The 25,736-nt window shown below is 41.6% G+C and overlaps 1 protein-coding gene across 1 annotated transcript in view; it reads left to right on the top strand.

Moving 5' to 3' along the window:
- LOC121337405 (integrin alpha-9-like) overlaps nt 1–25,736 on the top strand; it is a 143,093-nt gene that overhangs the window by 104,595 nt on the left and 12,762 nt on the right. Inside the window, exons 12-15 of the mRNA XM_041407492.1 lie at nt 4,118–4,243; nt 4,860–4,979; nt 6,671–6,766; nt 23,342–23,461. Of these exons, the coding sequence (XP_041263426.1) occupies nt 4,118–4,243; nt 4,860–4,979; nt 6,671–6,766; nt 23,342–23,461 (462 nt within the window). The remainder of the gene's footprint in view (nt 1–4,117; nt 4,244–4,859; nt 4,980–6,670; nt 6,767–23,341; nt 23,462–25,736) is intronic.

Raw genomic sequence — 25,736 nt, 5'->3', positions numbered from 1 at the left:
GAAATATAAGTGTCCAACAGTCATCCTAACAAAACAAACAAACCAAAAATCATAAAAAATATCCCACCAAATCAACTGTAGCCAGTCATTGTTCTACCTTAGCATGATCCATCCACTTAGAATTTTTTGTTAATTTTTTTCCCTGTTTTGTGGCTCTGTGGCTTCCAAGAGTGCTAAAAGAAATGGATTGCTGCTCAACCGCCTTGCATCCTTTCTCACCTGCTGGCTGTCAGCATGCTGATTGATTACAGGTACACAGATGAGTGTAATGTAATTTCTGCCTGGTTGAATTCCCCCAAATTCTGCTGGCCAAATAGCAGTGTCTGCCTTCTAGGAAGTAGCCGCTGGCTTTGGCTGCTAAAACAGAGTATATGTGACCTGACGATCTGTTCCAGAACAGTGCAGGTAACAGGAGGTGCTTAGTTCTTGCATGCTTCCCTCCTACTAGGAACTGAAACAGTGAATTTATAATCCACCTCATATAGGTTTGCTGTGTAGTTGGGGGAGAGGAAAAGGTATTTCCAAGTTCAGAGTTGATCCTCTGGAGGTGCCTTTCTCTGTTTCACCTAAGTGTTTTAAAAATGATGCCAATCTTCAGTTTAAGAGAAGATAGTAACTTCCAAGTAGAAAGGACAAGGTTTATGTTGCTTCATGCTAGACCATTCCTTTTAGTCTTGTAAGACATTTCTACATTGGCTTCTTTTTACACTGTACTTTTACAAGACATCAATCAAGACTATTTAGGAAGTATGCCAAAAGCTTGTACAGTACAGAAACTTGCACTGTCCTTCCTGTATCTCTTGCATAAATCTAATGGCATCTGTAATTTAAACTTTCAGGAATAAAGAACAAGTACTGAATAGATGTGAGAAATAGCTACTCACTTTTCATAATTTTAGAAAGGTTTATTAAACCTTATCAAAAATGCAACAGAAGACTGAATAGAGAAAAGGCTCCGGCACCAGGAGCGAAGGATTTTCCCCACCATGAGCTTACCCACACAATGGGTGAGCATTTTTAACCCTTTAACCCTCCCAAAGTTCTATCCATCGACCCCTTCTTCACTGCTCAGTGGTGCAGAGTTCTTCCTCAAATCCTGATTGGAGGGCAGATGTCACCATACTGACAAGCTGACCCTCCCAAATGTCCCAGCCCTGGCTGTCTCTTGGTAACAATGCAAGGAGTAAAATATAACTATAAATCTATAAAACTTTTCTTAACCTCTATACATATTTGTCTGTTAATTGTGAGGGTCAATCATCACATAACTCATCTATCACAATAGATCCTAACTTTTTGCTGGTTTTAATTTAACATAAGCCTTCTAGTTGATATGGGTCTAATTTCCCTGTGAAAGATCAAAGAAATAAATGTCCGTGGGCTTTGTGAATCTCTTACCTAAACTAAATAATGAAAACTCATTTCAGTTGACCTAGACAAATCATAGTCTTTATCTTCAGTTGAGCCCAAGGAGACTGTAAACTTTGGGTATATTTTTTGGGAATGTAAGGAGAGATTACGTTGTCATGTGAATACATAGTGCAAAGAACAGGTTGTGAAGAACTTGTGGGCCAGTGAAGCAGACAGGTGATCTATATCACTTTCAAGAGACATAGATATCACTTGTCTGGATATAGTATTTAAAATCTAGACAGACCTTTGGGTTTTGTTTCTTTTTTTCACAATACTTAACACAAATGGTGTAATACTGAATCAGACTCAGAGTATGCAGTAATTTTGTATCTGTAACAGCTTTTTCTTTCCTTCTTTCAAGGATTTATAATTGAATAAAGTACAAGTTTTCAGTCTTTTATCCTGTCAGAGTATGTGAGGAGGTCAACAGCAGTATGTGCAAGAATGTGAGTTGGTGGTTTGTGAGAAAATCTCCCTCTCTCACTTACAGGCTTTAAGGATAGTAGCAGGAAGAATTTGCTGGTACTTTGTTGTCGTAGTTTTTCTTAAATTTTGGTGTTTTTTTTTCAGTAAATACTCCTAAGTTGCAAAAAGTGAGAAGGCTTTTCTTGAGCAAGATTATCTTGACTGAAGCTCATTTTATCAGTTTGGTACTTGTCAAGTCTTACTTGGCTCTGTCATCCACTTTCTTGGGAAAGTGAATAAGCTAATGACTCAAAAAGCTGGATTTGTATTATTTTTGCTAAAGATAAAATAACAGACTTAGTGCCTAGACACAAAGATTTATCTTCTTCTGATATAAACAGGGATGCACATGAGTTGGCCAAAACATGGAAAAAGGTAGTGCAAAAGGTAACGCTATTGTCTTAGTTTAAGACAATTTACAGGGTGAGGTCTCTGAAATAAGTTACTTCCCCTTAGTTTTAACTTCTCCCCTTTCCACTAATAAGGAAAGACAAATACAAAGAGATACAAATGAAAAAAATAATAGTTTACTTAACGAAAACAGCAATAATCAACAAGTACACGGTTCAAACTGTGAACCGCAAATGGCTCAACGCCCACGCACAAATGACGAGGAGATCCTCCTGATTGTCCCGGGGAACACAGATAAAATGGTGGAGAATCCCCTCCCTGGGCCATGCAGCCGAGAGAGAATGAAGGAAACAACACAGCAAACAAGCTTCCATTGTTCCAAAACTCCCTGCTGCCCCTGCTCCACCAAACGAATAACCAGTGGGGAACAGGGACAAAAAAAAATCTGGAAAAACTATTTTTGTCCAAAAGCAGTCAATGCTGCTGTGCTGCCTACTCCACGCCACCCACCAGGGGCTCTCCCTAGCGCCACGTGGCTGCCGGCAGCGGCTGGAACTCGCAGAGTGGCTCTGACCTCCAGTGTGCTGGCTGCGGGCAACAGCGGGCAAGTCTGTCCCATCCCCAGCAAATGGCCTATGGCAGTGGCTGAAGGGATTTTGAAATGCTTTAGAGCCTGGAAAGAAGGGGAGAAAGCTCCAAGTTTCTGTTGCCATGTTTTTAAGGCACAAAGCACCCCTCCAAGTTTTGTGAATTGGGGTAAAACATAGAGATTCTGCTTCCGACTTCAAGTCTTAAAGAAATAATAAACAAACTTGTGTGGGTTGATGTAGAGGAAGATTTTTGGGTCAGCCTGTTACAAATGAAAAATGAAAAATAGCCAATTAAAAAAAAAAATTAAAAATAAAATTTATTTCGCAACCATAATACAGTCCCGACAGCCACCAATCAATCGGACAGCGTACCACCCCCGGACGGTGAGCTGGGTGAACGTGAATTTGGCCTCTATCGCACCAAACTCCCCTCGTCCACACCAGCTGCTCCCAGGTCGTGGTTCTTACACATTTTAATTCGCCCGTGGCAGAGTCCCTTTGTCTCTTTTTCAAAGTCTTCATGTTCATGTTCAGTCTTTTCTTCGGTCCAAGCTGCACAAAGCCTTCATCCGGGAATTGAACAATGTGCTTCTCCAATTCCCTGGCTTCAGATGGCAGGTGCTGATGGCTCTGGTTATCTCACATGTGTATCTCGTCCGGGCCATCATCTCCTGGGTGTCACTGGACACATGCCTTCGTGAATGCCCATCTCCCGTGCAGCCGAAGTTCCCTTCGAATGCAAATGTCGCGGTGCCTCCTTGCCCATCTGCCATGGTTTTGCCATCCTGCCGCGGTTTTTCCATCCTGAGGAAAGATTTCTCTCCCCCCCCCCATGTACCAATAGTCTGTTTCATACACATATATATTTTAAACATCTTTTATTTCCACGAATTACTAACCACATTTCTAACAAGCCCTAATACTAAAATCTGCCTACTATTTCTGTAACTAGGACAACTATTGATTTAAAATGCTATGTCATAACATGTATTTTGCTGAGGTTTTTCTCCTCTATCTCCAGACGTGTAGAACACAGACACCTACACATGAGCTAGTTTAGACTTACTCGTATCCTGTCCAGTCAAAGCATTTCCAGTGCATGATTATCTGGCCTACTTCAGATACTTTCTTTATGTTTATTTGACTCCCAAGGTGGTTATTTTTGTCTTTTGACTATTAATAAGAGTCCAGACATTTAGCTCAGATTTAGGTGTGGTTTTACAGACAGGCTAATTCAACCTTCTTGTATAATTTCATTAATTCAGAATAATAACTCTGATTTATAATTGTGCATGCAGGTTGGTCAGGACAAAGGAAGCTGTTCTTTCAATAGAAACCACAGCCCATGTGTTGTTCCTCAAGAAAATGAAAATATTTTCCACACAATATTTGCTTTTTTCACGAAGTCTGGCAGAAAAGTATTGGTAAGAAACAGTACTGCTTATGGCACCACTTCAACATACAGCATATTTTACAAAACATTTTGCATGGTTTGGCATGACGATCTGAAGCAGATAGTTCATTATTATAACAACACTGATGATGTGCTGGGGGGACATTTAGTGATTGAATTGTCTGTTTTTTAAAAGTAAATAGGAGGTTTCAGGAAGTGCAGTGGAAAGGAGTTTAGTTGACATGGCAGCACACACTTGGTAACCAGAGCCTTTGCTACCATGTTCTCTCAAAGACATATGGGGGCAGTGGGTCACTGCACTGTACTTGGTGCCTGACCCACACAAAGGGCTGGTGTGCAGCTGCAGTCCTGTTCCTTTCAGTCCTGAATGCTTGCCCGGCTCAGCAGCTCTGTAGAGGACTGAATTTTACCTGGCTTGCTTTCACGCAGGCATCTGTAGCCATCTATCTTCAGGTCTTGAAAGTTGCTATTTCAGTGCAAGAGTGCTGTATTATAGCAGTTATAGAACTTAGTTTTCTAAGTTTATAAGTTTGCTGTTTATAGTTTATCATTGAATTTTACAATTTATCATTTATCATTTAATTTTTACCTCCTTTGCTTAACAACTTTTTCCATATTTCCTGTAGGACTGTGAAAGACCAGGCAGATCTTGTTTAATTGTACACTGCAACATAAGCTCACTACCTAAAGCAGAATCCTGTGATATAAATATCTACATGCTGCTGAATACTGAGATACTCAAGAAGGTACGTGGCCTCTTCGTAGGTTGTCTTCAATGCCAATTTAAGTGTGCTTAGGTGAACCAGTGAACTCAAAACTTCCATTTCTTCCTCTTTACTAGTGTGTGAAAAATAATCATGGTATCAAAGAAAACAGATCTCCTTATTAACAGTGTGTATGGAGGTGTTAATCTTAGTTCTTACCCATTACCCATTAAGATAGAAATAAATTTAGTTCAGAAATTTATACATTGAAAAATGACAAATGAGACCCGTAATTGTGTGCATGGTGTGTAGGTTAGAGATTTCTGAAAATCGAATTGATTTCTGAAAGTTTTCATTCTAAAAAATGTAAGTGAATGTAAACTGTGACCAGCTATGTATTATCTTCCTGTGTAAACAGAGACATGGCAGTATTTTGTAATTTTTACTTCAAATTGTTATTATTCAAAGAAGATGCATCATGACGACATTAATGCTAAGCTTAACATTTATGGCAAGAAACAAATGGTTGCCAGTTAATTTCTGTCTTCTCTGAAGCTGCTGAATGAGACAGTAAATCTTTTAAATTTTTTTGTGATTTACTGCATTTTGACCTATGCTCCTTTACTTACAAAAATGCTGACTCTAATTCTGGCAAGATGCTGTAAGGTTATGAGGGAATAAGATAATTGGAGGAGAAAGCTGATAACATGAACCTATTAAAATAAACCTGTCTTTCATAGTTGTTAGATAAAAAGTGTCAGAGAGAGCCCTTATTAGAAAACAGTTGCTAAAGTAATTAATAGCCTTGAGGTTTTCCAATTGAAACCAGTATGTCTGTTAATGTTTGTTCATATTTGAGAAAAGGAAGTACGGACATGGCCGGAAGGTTCAGCTATTTGTTACATGCTTATAGAAATGCTGAAATACGTAAACAAGTAACTGAGTGCCTGCAAAATATGCTTCTGGGAAATTCAAACCTTGCAATAGCCAGGATTCATCCCATTGCTGGGTCCCTTCTAAGATTACTTTTAGCAACACTCCCTTAAAAGACATAGAGTGTTTACACATGTTTGAGTATCACCAGTGCATGCCATTTTCTACTTATTACATACTCTTCCCAAGGCAAACCATATACAAGTGAGTCATCTGTAAGTTGAAATGGCATCTTATTGAAATGTGCCTGTTAAAATGCACTGGGCATTTTATTGGAGAAATATGTATTAATGAGAGGAATTGTATAGTGAATAAGATATTTGCCATGCACAGATTCTAATAAGAACTTCTCCCCCAGGATATATTGTAGTTTATCCCAGTTTCTGTATATCATTTTTCTGTTCACTTGAAAAACAAACCGGAACATTTTTCACAGTTAATATTGAACCTGCCTGTGTCATTGGAAATTCTCTGTCTTGCTTCATGGCAAATGTGGGAAAAATTAACAAACCAAATACAAAGTATGCATTTAAAGTCTAACATACCTGATTTTGCTATAATCTGAAATAATGTGCTCAGGTATATCTGTCTGTTATGAGCATAAAGTATATTTTTTCAAAGCAGAGTTGTAACCAGGATGGTACTTAGCTGCCAAACTAGCCTTCACTAAGCATTGTCTGGGTGTATTTATTATACTGGCAATTGTTTGATGGTTTGTTGGGCTTTTTTTGACAGGGGGGTTGGTGCTTTTGTTGTTGTTGTTGTTGTTAAGTCCAGTTCTTCCTCTTTTTACTTCTCAGGACAGTTCATCAGTCATCCAGTTTGTCACAAGGGCAAGGCTGCAGGTGGACCATGACCTCAGAGTTGTGGCCAATGGGAATCCAGAAGAAAAAACAGTGAGTACACAAACCTAAAGAGAAATGTTTCCTTTTCCCAGTGGGCTGGAAATCACTGAGAGCTCTATACAAACTAGAATTTGTGCCTGGGCTGACCCACAAGAGTGCCCACTTTGTCTGACTAGACTAACAGTACTGTGAACTGTGTTTTTGTGGTTTGGCTCTCTGTGATAACCATGTCAACAGAGTGAATGCAATTATGTCAAACCAGAATGATCTGTGTTGTACTAGCTAAAATATCCTTGAGGTATTAATGCAAAAATTAGGTTTAGGTCCTGATTTAGGGTTAATATTTGCTTTAATCTAATTCAAATTTCCCTTAAAAACCTAGAAGAGACTTGAAACCTCAGCAATGTCTTTTCACATGTGCCAGAATGAAATATTTAGAAGTGTTCATGATATTTTGGGAGCTGTGAAAATGCAAAAAGGTGTCTAATCTTTCAGAAAATAAGTAAACTTTTTTTTTCTTGTGCTAAGCTGGTAAAAATCAAGTGGCAGCTGATACCACATATTGCACTGATTTCCCTCTTCCTCCTGAGTCTCCTACCTTTTTGGTGCCATTTGTCTTCCTTCCTTCTGTTATCCAAAAGTCCGGCACTTCACTGTTACTGCTGTGTCTCAGTGTCCATTCACCTGGCTGGCACCACCCAGTTCACAGCCTCTTGTCTTAGGCTACTACAAAGGCCCTTCCCTCCCCGCCCCGCCGCGGCAAGACGGCCGGGGGGAGGAAAAGGCGCAGCTGCCAGACACAACACACGATATTGGGATAAAGGCTATCACCCCATGACAGGCTCAGTCTGCATTTAAATCAGCATCTCAATCCTTGCAAACCCAGCTATTTGCACCAATGTATCCCTCAACAATTATGTCTGTAACTGTAGTCTTGAATATCTATTTTGTTAGACCTATCAGAAAAAAGGAGTTGTTTTATATGACAGAATCTTCTTTTTCCATTCTGTTGTCTTTTCTTTGTCAGATTTCTATACCATTCTATACAATAGGCTTGGAAGTTAAAATGGCTAAACATAGCCATTGCTGGGAATGTGCCTTATAAGTGACCTGCAGTCCTGAGTGTTAATACATTGCTTGGCCACTCCATAGTTCTGCAGCTTGCACAGAACACATCTTGCAATTGCATGGCAAAATTTCATTAATGACTTTTGAGAAACAAGGCTCACTTTTAAAATTTCAGAAGTTTATTAAACCTTAACAAAAATACAACAATGGACTGAATAAGGAACAATTTTACAGTGCTGAGAGTCTTTGTGACCAGCAGCCACACACTCATTTACAAAATGGATGCTCTGCTTTTTATACTCTTGGCCCCTCCCAAAGTTTTGTCAGTCAACTCCTTCTCTTCCATCCATTGGTAGAGATCACTTTCTTACAAACTGATTGGTAGTCAGGTGTTGCCATGCCACATCTCCTAGTAACAAGGTTGCCCTCCACTAAATGTCCCAACTATTGACAGCAATATAAGGGAGAAGGGAAAGAGGACTATGGGAAGAACATATAAAAATAACATGCTATCTATCTATAAAACTTCTCTTAATATACACATAATATTAATCTCTTAATTGTGAGAGCCAGCCATCGCATTACCCATTTATAACATGACTGAAGTAACACCTGACTATGATACCCATGTCTGAACTGAAATGGAAGAACACAGAATCTCTATGACAAATATTTTCAACTGTAAAATGTTTTAAAATATCTCAGAATGACAGGTATTGTAAAATGTGTCGGATTGCTATTTTTTGGTGTTCAAAATTTAGAAATGCTTTTTTTCTAGGAATGCAGGCTCTGCTGTATTTCATTGTTATCTAATGCTTAGAGGAAAAAACAAAAGAATGTTAGGCAAAAAAAGAAATTGTTCTTTTCTATTCTCAGAAAACCTTTCATTAAGTCTTGAGTTGCATTATGAAGCACACTGTGTATGTGTTGGGAGGCTATCTTAAGCTTCAAACAAGAGCTTGCTTCCAATTCCTGGGAAGCCCTAGCTGTGAAACAGCATGCTTGAAATGTTGTAGCCGTGTAACATTAATCTGTAGTTTGAAGTCTTTCCTTATAGGAGTGCCATTTCCTCTCTGCTTTCTGGTATTTCCATATGCCAGCTTCAGTATTGCTGTATGTTTTGCACAGGGTCATGTTCAGACAAAAATTTAAGATATGACTTGGCCCAAGGTATTAATTTTTCTGTGTTCTCTTCTTGTGGCATGCAGAAGGGAAGAGTAGCTGTTGCAAGCCACGACTAATTTAGCTGGAAATAGAGGCTGGAGAAAGACAATGTCATTGTTCAACTCCCTCTTTTCCTTTTTAAAGGTCATCCTGTACTCTCCATTAACCACAGACTGCTGTACTGTATCCATTTGGATAGCAGGTCCTTCTGTACAGTTGTGCATGAACTTCCTATGAGACTGTTTATGACAGTGTTCCCTAACATTTCTTAGACACTTTATCATGCTAAGGTTGAAAAGGCCTTTTTTTTCTTTCTAAGGCTAAATGTGGGCTTATTATCACATTTAAATGTTTTTTTAGGACCAGGTACCATTATTTCAATTGGGGCTTTTACATTGTAGTGTATAGCATCAGAGTGCAAATTCTCTGTAAAAAATATAAATTGAGATGGAAGAGAAATAGAAAAGGAAGGCTGATATTTTTTCTGCTAGTATAAGAAATACCAGTGGACCACCCGTATGAACACCAACTCTGTCAGAAACTTCAACAGACAATTTTCACTTATGAAAGTGTATGTGAGTATCTTTAAGTTGGGTAGCAGGCTGTCTTTGAAATTAACCCGTTTTAAAAAAAATATGCACTTGTGCAATTCTCAGAAATAATTTCTCTGAATTTGGATATGATTTTATGTGATTTTTAATTATGTATTTTTGGTTCTGGTTACAATAGGCTGCTTGAGCTCTTATATTAGACAAATCTCATTAAGAAGGTGATCAGAGTTTGGATTTGGCTCCCTGATGACAGTGGTATTAACATATGAATATATTGTCTGAAACTGGTGTCATATTTTCAAGAGGCATACTTTATTTTCTTCATCATATGAGTTTCCATGAAGGTTTGGTTCTCTTCTTCTTTATCTATGAGCAAAACCAACAATAAGCTCCAAGAGAACACAGTAGTCAAATACTAGATTGAAGAGTTCACATTTTCTGCTCGCTGCTTGTGTGCAAGAAGAGAAGGAGTGCTCTTAAGGAACAAAAGGACTTCCTTTGGAAGTGTGGAAGGAAGAATTAACTGGATTTTACTACAACAAAACTATTCAAATGCCTCTGAGTCTTCCTGTATTGAAAGTAAGGGAATGCAAAACTTACTGCATGAAAAGGCAACCCCAGATAAAATGTATGCAGGTCCTGCAATGCATGACCTTTAAAGCTTAAGGTTGCCATCTGGTGCTATCCATTAAAGTACAGGTATGCTCCATCAAGCCTTTGAACCTTTTGTGCCTTCTGGATAGAGTTCACTGTTCTTTTATTTCCAGTTCAGTCACTCTAGGTTTAATGCATATCCCAGGTAACCCAAAATGTTACTGTATCCCCTATCTATCTATGCCCAAAATTGTTACTGTCTTTTTAAGACCCCTTCACCAGAAAACAGAACAGGGAGGTGGTGCCCAGGGCTTTTTAAAAATTGGGACGGGATGGGGATGGGGGGAGGAGGTGGATTTCTCTCTCCCTGTTTGGCTTGCCTCTTGGCCTTTTCTTGCCTCTACTTGCAACAGTAGCAAGTGGAGAATCTGCATTTTGCAATCAGAAATTGTTTCAGAGGGTTTCAGAGTTTACTGTTATTTTGCAACACCTGTGGACAGAACTAAGCCAGAGCTGGTCTGGTGCCAGGCCGCCGTGCATCCGTGCTGAAAGTCCGTTCTTTCTTCCCTTCTCTTTCATTGGAGTAGGGACCCAAGGCAACAACACCAAAACTAACAGTGTCCAACAGGTGTCAGGAGGCGGCAGCAAGTGGGAACACTGATTCCACACACGCTGGCAATTCCTATCTGCCACTAGCACTGCTTTGAAAGCTCCTACCTTAATGGGAGGGTTTGCTGCCATTTTCTCTTTGTCTTTAAAACCACACACTCATCTGTGCCAGGCAGCATCTTAGGATGGGTCACACTGCAAATTCAAGTTTCTCTTTGTCTCTGGTGGGGGTCTGTGAGATTTAGCAATTTTGTATATAGTGATTGTTTACTGGCATTGTTTTGCCTGTTGCTGGTTTTCTTGCTAGAAAACTGCTATTTTTTCACTTACATCTACTAGTATTTTGTTTCTTCTTATTGGTGGAAGGGGATTAACACTAAGAGGGAGAACTCATAGAGTGTTCCCTTTAAATTGTCTTAAACCAAGACAATGCAACACAGGCAAGTGGTTGTCCTCCATGGGTTTTTTCTGCTCAGAATTTAGGTATGTTTATGTTTCCAATGATAATATATTTTTTGGAGAAAAACAATAGCAAAAAAAAAAAAAAAAAAAAACAACTCACAAAAAGTCAGTTTATGGTTGAAAGCTTGGAAGCTGTCTTTATGTGCATGTATTTGCATATTCTATGCAAAGAGATTTAAATGTATACTCATGAACCTAAGCTTTAGCTGTCTGCCTGCAGCATGGAGGACTCCTGACTTTGGCCTGTTCCCCATGTCTGTTGAAAGGAGCAACCTGTGGTACTGGACAGTGTTCATGATGTTCTAGTTGTTTTTTTTTTTTCAATGCATATGGGAATACCTCTTCCACTGAGAAATCCACTGCCAGCCTCTCATTTCTTAGAAACACTCAGCATTTTAAGGCACCAGTTCTCCCTAGCTTACCTTTTTAATACCTGGCTGGAGCTTTCTCCAGCAGCTTTGCAGCCTCCTTGCCAAATTATTTGCTGCCATATTGTTTTTGTCATGTTAAGTTATTAATTTTGTGTTACTTTTCCATTTGCTGCTATAATATTCCTTTTATAGATTTTCTTGTCTTTACACTGCAGTCTCTCAGGTAGAAACATACACTTGAGTAAAGGAATAGAATACACAATAACAATAAATTACAGTTACTTTCCCAGGGATAGAGACAAGCAGGTTGCAAGAAAACTTCAGGTTTGTATTTTTTAAGAAAATACTGCTTTCCTTAGTATATGTAAATAAAGAAATATGTATGTTCTGGTTAGAAAGCAAAATCAATGACTGATTCCAAGTCAGAAATACAGTTTATTAGGAAAAGGAAAAATAAAAACCCAAACCAAAACGAAACCAAAAAACAACCCCAACAAAATACATGCAATAATACAAAAGAAAAACCAGTGACAGAGTCAGAATACAACCGGTCACCCTGCTGGTTAGGGTGGTGTTAGCAGTCCAGATGGAATGGTCTTGTTGAAGTGGTGATCCCGTAGAAAAGATCTGGTAGCTGTTGTCCTCTGGAAAACAGTGGGTAAGGGCTGCTTGTTCTATCCCAAAACCCACATTATAACCATATGGGGATGCTTAGCTCCTCCCCCCTGGGCAGAGCATCTCACAATGGGCTGATATCATTCTGATTCATGTGGTGGGTCCTTGATTGCCCATTAAACAGAAATGGCTCCCAGAGGGAGTTACCTCTGAGTCATGCAGCAATGTATTGGTGGGCCCATTAACAGGAGATAAGGAAAAAACAAAGCCCCTCCTGGTTTCAACAGCTCTTGAGGATGGGGATAGAATACATCTTTATATTGTAACCTAGAACAATGTAAAAGGGATGTATATGCATATATGTACAGACATAAAGTAGAATAGTGTCTCCACTGGTGAACTTCCCCGAGGCATAATAGTACTTGAATGGAAAAGTCAAAATGCAATGCAGTGTGGTTAGAAAAACCAGAAATAATCTTGGTGATAATACAGAAATATAATAGACTTTTTTAATAAGCCCATACCTCCCGTGGTTCTGTGGCTTATGAGGCAGATGCATAAAATTCATTTGATATACGTGAGCAAAACCAAAAATTTTTAATTTGCATTTTAAATCAGCTTTTGCTGAAGTATGTTTCTTTTCTTTCTGAGTACCAGTGCAGTGTCTGTGCCTCTTCTGAAAAGGCTTTGACAGAGTATGAACTTTAATTACTTTCAAAAATTCCTATTCAGTTAACTTCTTGCTTACATGCTTTACTGAAATAAGGTGTTTTAAAACTTCTTAAAAACAAAAGTTCTGTTTCTTCATAATTTTTTAACCAAGATACAGTTGTCAGGATATAGCAAGTGTTTGGTACAGGTAGAAGATGAACCGGTAGGTGCTCTTGTACATCTGTGTTTCACATTGCAAAAATCAATGGTTGGGTCGAAATCTCAGTTATTTTCCAGAAGGGCAGTTACACTGTGTAAAACCTGATAGTGGTGTGAACTACATAAAGCTAAATGGCAAGCTGCACTGCCTCCTGGGCTTCCCCACTTTCAAATCCTGCACGTACAGTGCAAAATGCAAAAGATAAATATGAAACTAAAAATCCTCATATGTCAAGACAGTGATGTTTTTTATGGTTTTCCCCTGGCATTTTACCAGTCTAAAAACAAACATCTAATCCACTCTGTATTTTGTGACTGTTACACATGTTTTCTGGGAACCACCTGCTGCCCCTACTGCCCTCTTTGGGATATTTTGCCAGCACCATGCCCCTTATCTTTGGCATCAGTTACTCTTACCACTCCTGTCTTCCTTATAGGTCAGAGCTGTGGGAATTGTGCTGAGCTGGAGGTTACCTTGTGTTCCCCAACCTGTTAGCCACCCTGTAGAGGCTGTGCTGCTGGGGTGGAAAGGACAGGGAATTCAAGGTTTTCCGAAGAACAGCTTTTAGAGACTGTGCAATGGCCAGTGGGTCCACCAGCAGGTGGCAGATGGTGTATTTCTCTTTTGTACCAATTACCCTCTGACTCCAACCTTCCCCCCAGGAATGGCTTGCTTCCCTGACATCTTGTCACTGACTGTATTGCCTTCTTCGTGATACTCCTTATACTCTGTATCTTATACACAGATACACATTATACTCTGACTGCTGAGTCTGATTCAATTTGGATTTGGCGTGGGTGTTTTGTTATTGGCACTTTCTTCACCAAAACTCACTGCAGTTGCTGTGTATTAATGCAGGCAGTTTTGAGGACTTGAGGTGGCTAGGGACATTAATATGCACAATATCCCTGCTCTTCTTCAAACTACAAAGCAATGAATGGGTTTTTTTATGCATGTGTGTTGATTCCAGACTGCTAGAAGAAACCAGATAGATAAGCTGCTGCTCTACCCTATTAGCTCAAGCTGTGACTGCAAAAGCTAGTCTAGTCTTCTAGCCAGTGTGCTTCAGACCTGAGATGTGAAGCTCTTGCTATAGAGATTACATATGATTTAATCTCTGCAGCTTTTTTCTGGTTTTGTCTTTTGGCAGGATGAAGTGCATATAGATCTATTGTGCTGGAGGTTGTGGTATGTTAACATTTGCTTGCTGAGTAGTGGAAAGAAGGCACCAGAGACTGCTTGAAAGGTCTCTTCAGTAAAGTTTGCAATACTTAAAATGTAAGGAGATTGGTTTTTTTAGAGGCAGAAAGGAAAATAAAATTAATGTCTTGTTATCTAAGAAATAGTCATAAGATCTGTGTCTATAAGATGGATGCTAACCTTAGCATCTGTGAAAAATGGACTGCCACATCAGATCATCTGTCCAAGCTTCAGAGAAATACAAGTGTCTTGGCTAAGGAAAGCAGGAGCCTCCCTTGGAATGGAAAATATGACCCCCTCTTTCCAAATTATTATAACTTTGAAATTGATGAGCTTTCAGGCAAAGATATAAGATAAGGAATAACAGGTGTACGTACTAATGTATGTATGTTTAACAAGGCAAACATCAATAACAATGTTAACAACAACAAACATGCACAGAAATCCCAATAAACTGTCTCTTCCCTCTAAGCCATTGTCCCTTTGGTATAGTTGCGGTCACAGCCAGCAGGGGAGCTGTTGGCTCCTGGCCAGGCAGGGCAGGTGAGATGATTCCCCTGCAGCTGCAGGGCGCGCTGTGCACAAGTTTCGGCCGCGTCTCCCCACACGGTAATGGTGGATGCAGCCAACAGAAAGGGATGGAGAGAGGGCTTCCCTTACAAACTCACTCAGCCGATCCCTCTGCCCCCTCTGGATAGCAAAGGGAGCTGTAGCAGGAACCTTAAAGTAGCATGCTGGGAATGCAGGGATGAGCAAAGTCCCAGAGCGGTAGATGAGATGTATCAGAAGGTCGGCAGCTGTAGCTGAAATTGTGGAGCTTCCCTGCAGCTCAGGGGTGTGAGTTACAGCGTAGCAAAGAAACCTCAGAGCAGTGGCAAAAACCAGTGGGGGCTGGGCAGTGGCTGCTGGGCTCCTGAACATAGCTAGGAGAGAGAGACTCCCTAGGAGGGGGAGGGGACTCAGGGATCCTGGGGTTTCCCCTGAAGCACCTGAGTGGATGGTGAAAGTCCTTTTTCAGTGAGGTAGGATGTAAATAAGGTCCCAGTTTAGTGGGGCCTCTCTCATGAGTAGAGGTTCACCCCATGGCAAAAGAAGCAGGACTGGGCTAGGCTCCAGTGGTGGCAGCGAATTCTCTCCAGCTCAACTGTCCTCCAAAGCTGAGAGAGAGAGAGAGAGAGAGAGAGAGAGAGAGGGAGAGCTAGCAGCTGCCTTAACCTCTTCCTTTCCCAGCCGAATTCTTGCAGTATCTCTGCTCTTCCCAGAGAAACCCCCAGGTAAAAAGAGTGAGTAGCCAGCTGGACCCCTCCCCTGAGCTGTGGCCACGTCTTTTCTCTCTCTTAAGCACCTGGTCATTATTGTCTCCTAGCAACATATATGGGGAAAAATTCTTTGAGAGAAAGAACCTTAAACCCCAACAACAAGGAAGGCAGAAGATCTGTGTTTGATCTCTATTTGGTATTTCCCTTACACTGGGTGTGAGGGACAGTCTGCTGCTATAAGAAGCTCTCTGTTCAGCAAAATATGTTTAAAAGTCTGACAAAGGCTTTGTGCTATTATCTGAAATGGTAAAATTATTTTTTCTTGGTTGAAGAACTGGTCCATGTTTGAGAACTATTTTGAATATTGTGATACTAGTTATGGGAATATGTTTGGATAATGCTAAATATGTAGAGCTTAGTTCATGTCTATTTGCTATGTTTTCAAGTCTTGTTATCATGACACCAAAGCAAGGCCACTCACGGTCATCTTTGAAAGGTTGTGGTGATCAGGAGAGGTGCCTGAGAAATATCACCCTGGTCTTCAAAAAGACCAAGGAGGACCTTGGGAACTACCAGCCAATCAGCTTAATTCAATCTCTGGAAAGGGAAACGTAATGGAGTGTCTCTTTCTGGAAGCCATCTCTATGAACATGGATGACAAGAAGGGGAGCAGGAGTAGTCAGTATGGATTCATTAAAGGCAAATCATGCTTGACCAACCTGATGGCCTTCTATGATGAGACAACCACCTGGATGGATGAGGGGAGAGCAGTATGTACTGTCTACCTCTATTGCAACAAGGCGTTTGACATTGCTTCTCACAATATTCTCATATGCAAAGTCAGAAAGTGTGGACAGGATTGATGGTTAGTGAGGTGGATTGAGAACTGGTTGAACAACAGACACCAGAGTGTTATAGTGGCACGATATCTAGCTGGAGGCCTGTCACTAGTGGTGTCTGCCAAGGTTCTGTACTGGGCTGTTGTGGTTTGACCAGGAAGTGAGTTTCTGGGAAAGTTGTGGTCAAACCAATCAGTGGCCAGATTTGAAAATTGGCACCTGGTGTTGCAACTGGGGACCTGGATACGCCTCTGAGAACACCCAGGGTTTAAAAGCAGAGGATTCCCAGAGGGACTTGCTCTTTTGAGTGAGTTAATCTGTCCTCTCCCCCGCCCAGCTGCATCTGGGTGGGGGAGGGGGAGGCCATGCGGCCTGTGGGAAGGGAGGCTGGAGCCTCTGCAAAATGCAGAGGTAGAGGTGATCTGGGATGTTTCAGGCAGCCACCACCCTGCCCCCCCCCAACCCACCCCCAGGAGAGAGTGATAGAGAGTCTGTGATGGCTTGAAATTTGATATCTTGTGCCGGCATCACGTAGGGACGGGGGCCAAAGATCCCAGCCGCTGGCAAACCAGCAAACCGTGGCTGAGGTTTTAACCCCTTTTGTGCTGAGACAATGGAAGCTGTAAAAACACTGATCCTCCCCAGCTGAGAATTGAGAGGGGATGACGGAGGATGGGGCAAATGAGAAGAAGGCTTGAGTAGGTGAAGAAATGTCAGCAGATGAGAAGAGGCCTAGATGGAGGAGATGATTGGAGTGGCCTTTGGCTGCACTTTTCTCTTACATGGCCATGGGACGGATCCAATTTCTTCCTGTAATTTAGAGACTGCACCTTGGGGGAGGTGGTTGGCCAGAAGCCAGGAGTGACAAGGCTGTTATGAGAAGAAGTAGAGGGAAGAGAGACTGATGGGGAGAGTGGAGCCCTCTGCCTTCAGCAGAGAAGGATCTCTGTTCCTAAGACCCCCAAGCCCCAGGGGAGTGAATATGGGGGGGACAGGTGTCCCAATGATGAGAGGTGGCCACTTCTTGGAACTGGGCAATGCATTCTTAAAAGGATCTGAGAAGCAGTTTGGATCCATGGACATGTCCTTTTGGATCCATGGACATGTCCTTGCACTGGACATGCAAGGAAGATGGTCACCACGGCAGATTCTCTTTGGGTGACTGCCATGTGTGACATGGAAGCACAGGAGGTTCCAACTGTGTTTCCTGGGGAGGCCCATGGTGCAAGAGGGAGACTCCTCTCTCCTGATGAACTGGGAGGAGGTTGTGTGAAGGATGATATTGGACTGAGAATTGGTGTTAGAGGGGTGGGGGGAGGAGGAGTGTTTTGGAAGTTTTCCATTGTGGATTGTTGTGTGTAGTCTTTTTTTTTTCCCCTCTTGTCTTTATGTTGTAGATCAATAAAGTGTTTTTTTGTTTTGTTTTTTTTTCCCTCCATTCCCAAGTTGGAGCCTGCTTTGTTCTGTTTCCGGGTCATATCTCACAGTAACCGTTTTGGAAATATACCTTTCATGGGGGCACTGGCACTGTGCCAGGGTCAATCCATGACATGGGCCCATGTTAGGTCATGTGTGTGAGGTGAAGAGCAAGGAGACAGAGACACTCAACCCCGATGTTCATGTGCACAGAGGAAGTTTGTTTTTCCAAGCCGTTCCTTATAAAGGGCATTTTGAAAGACCTGGTCTGTATGTTCTCATTGGTGTGAACTGCATACCCCCTGGAATCTGGCCAGTGAAATGCTTGCAGCTTCATAAGAGACCTGATTGGGAGAAGCTCCTGTCATTCAATCCTGGGGCTTGGTAGCAAGCTCACATGTGCTATTCAGTAACATCTCACCTTCCTTGTTTAATAAAATTTGTAATTTGTTTTCTGTTACCCGTTGCCGCTCCTCCTCCAGGCTAGCTGATGACAAGAGGCGGGGGGGCGGAAGATCCCCCCTCGAGCCCCGTGAATCCCAGCCACCAGCTGTTGGTGCAGTAAAACACAGAGCAGCATACAGGTCCCAGGGTAACTTTATTTGATGGTAAAACTTCCCCTTTTCTTCTCCCTGGGACCTCAAACAAGGGGCAGACAGGAACTTATATGTGGGGGCAGGTCTCAGGGGAGGGTACAATCTTTAACAAATCAGGAGAATTGGGAGTGAAAAACCAGGCGGGAACAATGTATAAGCCAATAAATATTCCAAGGGAGTAGAACAGTTTCAGTAAACTGATAAAGTTTGGGGAAAGAGAAATTAGCAACTAACAACAAGTAAAGTGATGAAAAATCTGGGAAAAGGCAGGAACAAAAAGGAAACAGCATAAAGAAAACTACCAAATTACAAATCAAACAATAAACCTACTAATAATAGAAAAAGCACATTGCAACAACCCATCTGCAAGAGCCCTTTGCAAACGGGACAACAGAAGACAGCATGGGCTAAATTTGCATGGAAGCTGCCGCATTTATGTTCAGGATGTGCTGGGGAAGAACTCAGGCCACAGGCACAATGCTTATATATTACAACTTATAGAAAACAAAAACCATTCAACCTTTAACCCATGTAAAACTATAGAAAAACCCAACTATTAAAAACAACCTGTAACTCATTTATCCCTTGAAGAACCCAACACCCAGAAAACAATCTGCAAACAGAAAAACAGTTTGTAAACAGGAAAATACTCTGTAAACAATTCAAGTCCTTATATTTACTGTCCATGAGGTAGGTGGTCATTTGCGATCCAGTGTTCTGTTGAAGAGACTTCAGAATGCTGTCCAGTGTCCTTTACCTTGGATTTACCTAGGAATATTGTACTGTTATATGATTTATTAGAAAACGTAAGAACATGACACCACTTAAAACTCAAAAAAGGGGTGGTGTACCTTTACTCCAACTTTTCTTCCCTTTTTTCTTTGTATAGTAAGTAGAAATATAAATAAAGCATGCAATTTTTAACAGCATTAATAAGGTAGGGGGTTGCTGGTAGGTCTCTCTTTCACTATGAACAAACTTGGAGGGCTACTTCCAGAAAAAGCCTCTGTGCCTGTCGCAAAAGAAAAAGGGTTTGCTTTTTTGCACAGAATCTGTACCAGCCAGGTTTATAGGTTGATTAGGCCAATGACTTGGTTGGGAGAGATTTCCTGCATTCTACATTTTAGAAACAAGTTTGTATTAATATCCAGTGCAAAACAAAATAAAAAGTTTTTAACACTAATTTCTTAGTGGACATCCCCTGGATCTTACCCATCCTTCTTGAAATATTGTGACAATAATTAGTAGGAGTATTAAAAAAATACATAACAATACACACACTAATGCTTCCCTGATGCACAGCAGTAATAGCCTGAGACAGAAAGATAACCCTTTACTGATCATGTGCTTATTAACTTTAGCTTTAGCAATTGCAAACAAAATCAACAAATACTGTATTATGAACTCTTTACCCTTTGCAAATGTTTTCAGTTTGTTAGAATTTCTGGGAAATTAAAACCTTGATTTATTAAGAGGTAATGTGGTTATAATGCTTTGTGGGGAAGGAAACTTAGTGTCTGTTTGTCTCTTTACCATCCATTTGCAAGCAGCTGCTGGCTTCTCGCTTGGCTGGATGACAGTATATCTTGATTTCAGCTGCTGTGAGACACTGAACCCGTGTGTCTGATCCATCTCTACAGGCAGACTTGACCGTCTCTGTCCCTGTGGTACCACACTCCTGCCTGTCTCCCTGCACTGCCTTTTTCCAAGCACAACCTTTGCAAAGGCTTTTCCCATGCTCTGCTTCTAAGTTCTGCAGCTCTCTTTGGAGGCAGACTCGGTGGTGGAGCTGCTCCCACTGGAGGTGCAGCCAGGCTCCACAGAGGCCTGGCTGTGTCCCTTTGAGGCTGGATCGAGGGGAGAGCTCACCCCGTGACATCGGCTGGATGGGGGAGTGCTGCCGGGCCAGCTGAGGAGGGTCCCAACATCCAAGCTTCCATGGTCTTGTTTGCAATTTTAGTCCACAAAACAGGTTTTTAAACTCTTGTAGCACTTTCTGCTGTCTGCCGAGGGGTTTTTTGCCACTGTCTAACCAGTGAGTCTAGGTTTTACACCGGAAGTCCAGTTTTTACACTGTTCCAGCTTCTATACTATGATTCCAGCTTCCTGCTGTATTTCTCCGGTTCCAAACACCGATCCAGCTCTGATGCCCTGTAATCTGGGTCCCACCCCAATTTCCAGCTCTAGGCTGTTAATCAGGTTTTGTTTTGTAGACCAAAATCCAGCTAAAACACCATGCGTTTCCTTTGCTCTGTGTTGCTGAGTTCTTATCACTTTGGGGTTCACCGCGTGTTAAGTCATGTGTAGGAGGAGAGGGGCAAGGAGACAGAGACACTCAAACACCAGTGTTGGTGTGGCACAGAGGAAGTTCATTTTTCCAAGCCCTTCCTTATAAAGGACATTTTGAAAGACCTGGTCTGTATGTTCTCTTTGGTCTGAACTCCACACTCCCTCGGGATCTGGCCAGTGAAATGCTTGCAGCTTCATAAGAGACCTGATTGGGAGAAGCTCCTGTCATTCAATCCTGGGGCTTGGTAGCAAGCTCACGTATGCTATTTGGTGACAGGCCCAGTATTGTTTAACTTGTTCATCAGTGACTTGGGGGAAAGGGGCAGTAAGTTCACTGACAGCACAAAGCTGGGAGTAGTGGCTGATACCTCAGAGGGCTGTGAAGCCCTTTAAAAAGACCTCAAGAGTTTGGAGAGACGGGCAGAAAAGAAAGGTCTGAAGTTCAACCAAGGCAACTGCAAAGTCATACGCCTGGGGAAAAATAACCCCATGCACCAGTACAGACTGGGGGCCAAAGTGCTAGAAAGCAGCTCTGCAGAGAAGGACCTGTGGGTCCTGGTGGACAGCAAGTTGTCCCTGAGCCTGTAGTGACCCTTTGTGGGCAAGGCAACCAATAGTATCCTCAAGTGCACGGGGACAGTATACAAAAATAACATAACTATGCATCAATGAAATTTCTCTTTACACATAATATTTGTCTCTTAATTGTGAGACCCAACCATCGCATTACCCATTTATAACATCTACAAAATGGTTTTGGCATTTTTAAGCAAAGATGGTGAAAGTGGTTTGTGAAGGAGGGAGGAAAACCAGCTACTTTTTCTTGCAAAACAAAGCCAGACAAAGCAAATTAATTACCTTTAAAAACTCCCCTGCTGCTTCTCCACATTTGCTGGATATTGCAAAATTTGACATAGAAATAGCCCTCACTGAGGAGAGATGTTCTTGAGTTTTCTACTGAGGAACTAGCTTTGATTGAAATAAGAGATTGAAAATTCACATAGTATGTATGAATAATGTAATTTGTATCCATTATCTTCTTGAGACTAATGGTGCAAAAGCTCCTTGTTATCTGTATTTCCCTGCCATACATACTATATATAGAAAAAAGAAGAGAACAGGTCCCAGCATTTCCAGAAAAACTATATGTGTCCTTGCCTCTCGCACAATGTTTCTTGTAAAGCACGGCAGGGATGATTTGTATTTAATAGTGATGTTTTTGCCCAGGTTTTTTTTGGGGAAAAAGTAGTTAACAAGCAGTCTTGGTTTAAAAGACAAATAAAAGGTGGAAACCTCCCTGGAATGCAAAAATGACCCCTCCCTCCAAATTATTGTGACTTCAAAAATTTCAGGGCTTCAAGGCAAGAATATGGGAAAAAGAAGAAAAGTTCTTTTATATATATATATATATATATATATATATATATATATATATATATATGTAACAAGATGGAACAAATAATAACAATGATGATTTTTAAAAACCCCAATAATAGACTTTTTCACCCATTAAGCTATTTTCCCTTTGGTGTAGTTACAACCACAACAGGGGCTGATGGTGACTTGGGTGAGGCAGAGAAGTTGCAGTACCTCCATTGCGGCTTCAGGGGGCACTCTGATGCAAGAGGGGGACCTCCCTGGTGGTGGTACTAGCAGCTCAAGTGAGAGAGGGGGAAGGGAAAAGGAAAATTACTCCACCAGGCACGCATGCGAGTGGTGATCCGTCTTTGGCGCAGCTAATTGGAGTTGGTACATGCTGGGAAGGAAGGCAGGGCTTTGTCGTGATGTTGCACTACCATACAGAGGTCCAGCCGCGGGCAACCCCGGCTCCAGGCATCTCACCATGCCGTGGCTTTGGGGAGGGGATGGAAAGGAATGACTCCCCCAGGCTCCCACATGGACTGTGCTTGTCTCTCTCGGCGCTGGTATTTGGAGAAGTCTCAGTCAATGGGGCAGCCAGGACTCTTTCTCTCTTGCAAGCAACAGGCTTACAAGCAGGTGGCAGGCAGAGCTCCATGGCAGTGTTGAAACCACTGTGCAGCAGAGGTCCTAGGTGAAAAAACTCTGACATGACTGTCTCTGCTCCAAGACGGGAAATGACTACTCCCACACAGCTAAAAACTCCAAATCCCTGTTCCCCTTCCCAAAACCATTTCAATGGTATATCAGAGTGTTTGGCTACTGCTTTTGTTTCTTAATCACTGTCTATTTACCTAGAAAGCCACCCCCAGCATCTCCCTGATAACAAATGGGAAGAAATTCATTCCAGAAAACCTAACCCACAGAAGTTCATAATGAGTATTTCATGTGAAGCATCAGGGGGTTTGGCAGGGCCAGAACATGATGAGTAAGACAAGCCATGCAAGATGTCATGCCAATCCCTGCCAATCCAAGGGATGGATTTTTTCATGCAAAACATTGTGCTCATTTGATGGCCCAGCACCTGAACAAGCTCAGTGTTGGGGCTTGGCAGGGTAAGTGTTGTGCTGGACAGGAGGCTCATATTCTTTGGATCCAACACACAACTACTCAAAATCCACTTGAAAGCTTTAAAAATCCTTTGGGAAAAATTGATGGAAAGCACTAAATTAAGGCTGCGTTCCCTATTTGTTTGACAGATGAAATATGATCAGTGAGGCCACCATACAATGTGTTGAATAAGTACAAGAGAAAACAATACAACTTCCAATTCTAAAAAGTTTTTTTTCTAATTGCTATGTAGGTGGTCTTTGAGGCCTTGCACAATCTGGAGCCTCGTGGGTATGTTGTCGGATGGATCATTGCCATCAGTTTGTTGGTGGGAATTCTCATCTTCCTCTTGCTGGCTGTGCTCTTATGGAAGGTAAGATAACAGATGCAACATAAAATGAAAGCTAATCCCAGGGGAAAAAAGCTTAAATTTATCCTTGTATTTAACACCCATTTTCTTTAAGAGCTGAATAATTGTCTACTCCATTACAGAAGTCATTAATCAGCAAAACCAATTTAATAAACAAGCTTTTGTGAGGGACATACAAGAACTAATGACATAAAGAAGTGAAAAAGTGGGGTTTTTTAGAGCCTGGTTATTAAAAGCTGAAATCTCTGATAACCATTTCAGGACAGTGGAAGGTCTCAAATAGAAATCTACTGTTGTATTACACTTAGATACTTTGCATTTCTATGTTTTTATGATGACTGAGGTTCACTGATTTGAACTGAGTTTCCTGAAAATCAGGTCAATTTTGCTTGACCAGCAAAGAGATTGGGTGTGTGTCTTGCAAAAACTAGCTGGTAGCTACTTTCCAAGAGAGAGATGCCTTTGGGAGAGGAGTATACAGCAATACATTTTTCGGATCCCTCAGACAAAGAGTTCCATATCAGTAAAATGCCTTACCAGAGCAAGAAGCATCTGGACCTGTGAAAAGACAGCCTTCACATCATCTTTGATAAAGTGCAATTCTTTTACCCAAGCACTGTTTCAGTATAAAGCTGCCCTAATGCTAACACTTGCCAGCAGCCATCTGGTGTGGTAAATATGAAGGGTAAGGAACTTCAAGTGTTTTAATTTTTCAGTTCTCTGTTACCGATCCATAAATTTAAAAGACCACAGTCAGGGTCAGGGACCCTGAGAAGTAAATCTCAAATGCACACATGGGAACAAGTCCAGCATTATTTTGATTCCCATGGCAGAAATCTAGGAGCTTGACTTGTTAGTAGCCTGTGTGCTGCAGGCTCTGCTAGCTGATTGTGATGAGACAGGAGGCCACAGCCCCAATGTGCTGGACATATTGCTGCTGGTCGTGAAGCTATAAAATGGATTTAAAAACCTAAAACTGGCCATGCAATTTTTATTTTAAATTATGTAGATGTGTGTATTGTTGGGTTATAGATTAAATATGATATATAATATGATATAATATGATATGATATGATATCTAAATTTTATATTGGTTATAGATTTAAAGTACTTTTATAATCAGTTTTTGAAGTTTTCTAAATACTTACTAGCCATGTTCATTGGGAAGACAATGTCTGACCACAGTCTAGAATATCTCAAAACTTCTGTTTCTCTGGCATTTGGGACATACTTCTGCTTTCTGTGTCAGAAATAGTAAAAGAAAAAAAAAGTCCATGCAATTAAGATAGAAGAATAACCTAAGATTGGAAGAGGCCCACGGTTTATGTCTTAATGACACACAGTTTTGATAAAGGATATACTGCTGCTGATACCTAGATGACTGATTTCATATTCCTCATTTCCTGTCATAAAAAGACATGAAATAAACTGTTTGAAAATGTTCAAGGTAAGAGAAATATCACCCTGTGAGTCTTCAGGTAAAACTTGTACAATTTCAATTCTTGCTCTCTGCTACAGTTAATAAAGTTCTTTGCTTCCTGGGTGTCGTAGGTTAAGAAGGAAATGAGTTTTTTGGGAGGTTGTGGTCAAACCAATCAGTGCTTGGATTTGAATACTGGCACCTGGTTTGGCCACGGAAGGTATGGACCGCCTCTGAGAACACGGGGTTAAAAGCAAGAACTCCCAGAACCATCTCTTGGTCCAGGTCCATGAAGGAGGTCAGAGCTCCCCTGCCCGGCTAGGGCTGGCTGGGCGGAGGGGAAGCCATGCGGCCGGGTGAGGTAGGCAGGAACCTTGGGCAGAGGAAGGGGGTGAAGGCTTTGCAAGATGGAAGGGTGGAGGAGCCCTGAGAAGCATCGGGCCTCCCCCGCCTGCCCCCCAGGAGATAGAGAGCCAGTGCCTGTGCTGCCTTGAAATTCGATATCATGGAGTGGCAGCATGGCTGGCCAGAAGGAGAAGTGGGAGATGCGGCGCGAGAAAGTGCCCGGCTGCTGTGGGAGTTCTGGGCAGACAGACACAAAGATTTTAACCCCTTTCTTGAATAATGGAAACTGAAATAAATGGGCAGGAGATCTTTCTCCTTTTTAATGCTTTTATTAAAGAGATTCAGCTCAGGTGGGGAGAAATCGATGGGTTGCGCCCACGCTGCCGCTGCTCCCAGGAGTGGCACAGAGGAGGAGGGTGATGCAGCTTTGTCCGCTGGTCTGCAGGCAGAGCTGGGGACTGCGTCCTCACAGGAGATTAGCAGATTTCCTGCTTTTCGGTCCAACACTTCGGG

This window comes from Onychostruthus taczanowskii, unplaced genomic scaffold, assembly GCF_017590055.1.
Source record: "Onychostruthus taczanowskii isolate IOZ18803 unplaced genomic scaffold, ASM1759005v1 scaffold268, whole genome shotgun sequence".
Lineage (NCBI taxonomy): Eukaryota > Metazoa > Chordata > Aves > Passeriformes > Passeridae > Onychostruthus > Onychostruthus taczanowskii.
The sequence above is the reverse complement of the archived record's forward strand: the minus strand, read 5'-3'. Positions and strand labels throughout refer to the sequence as shown.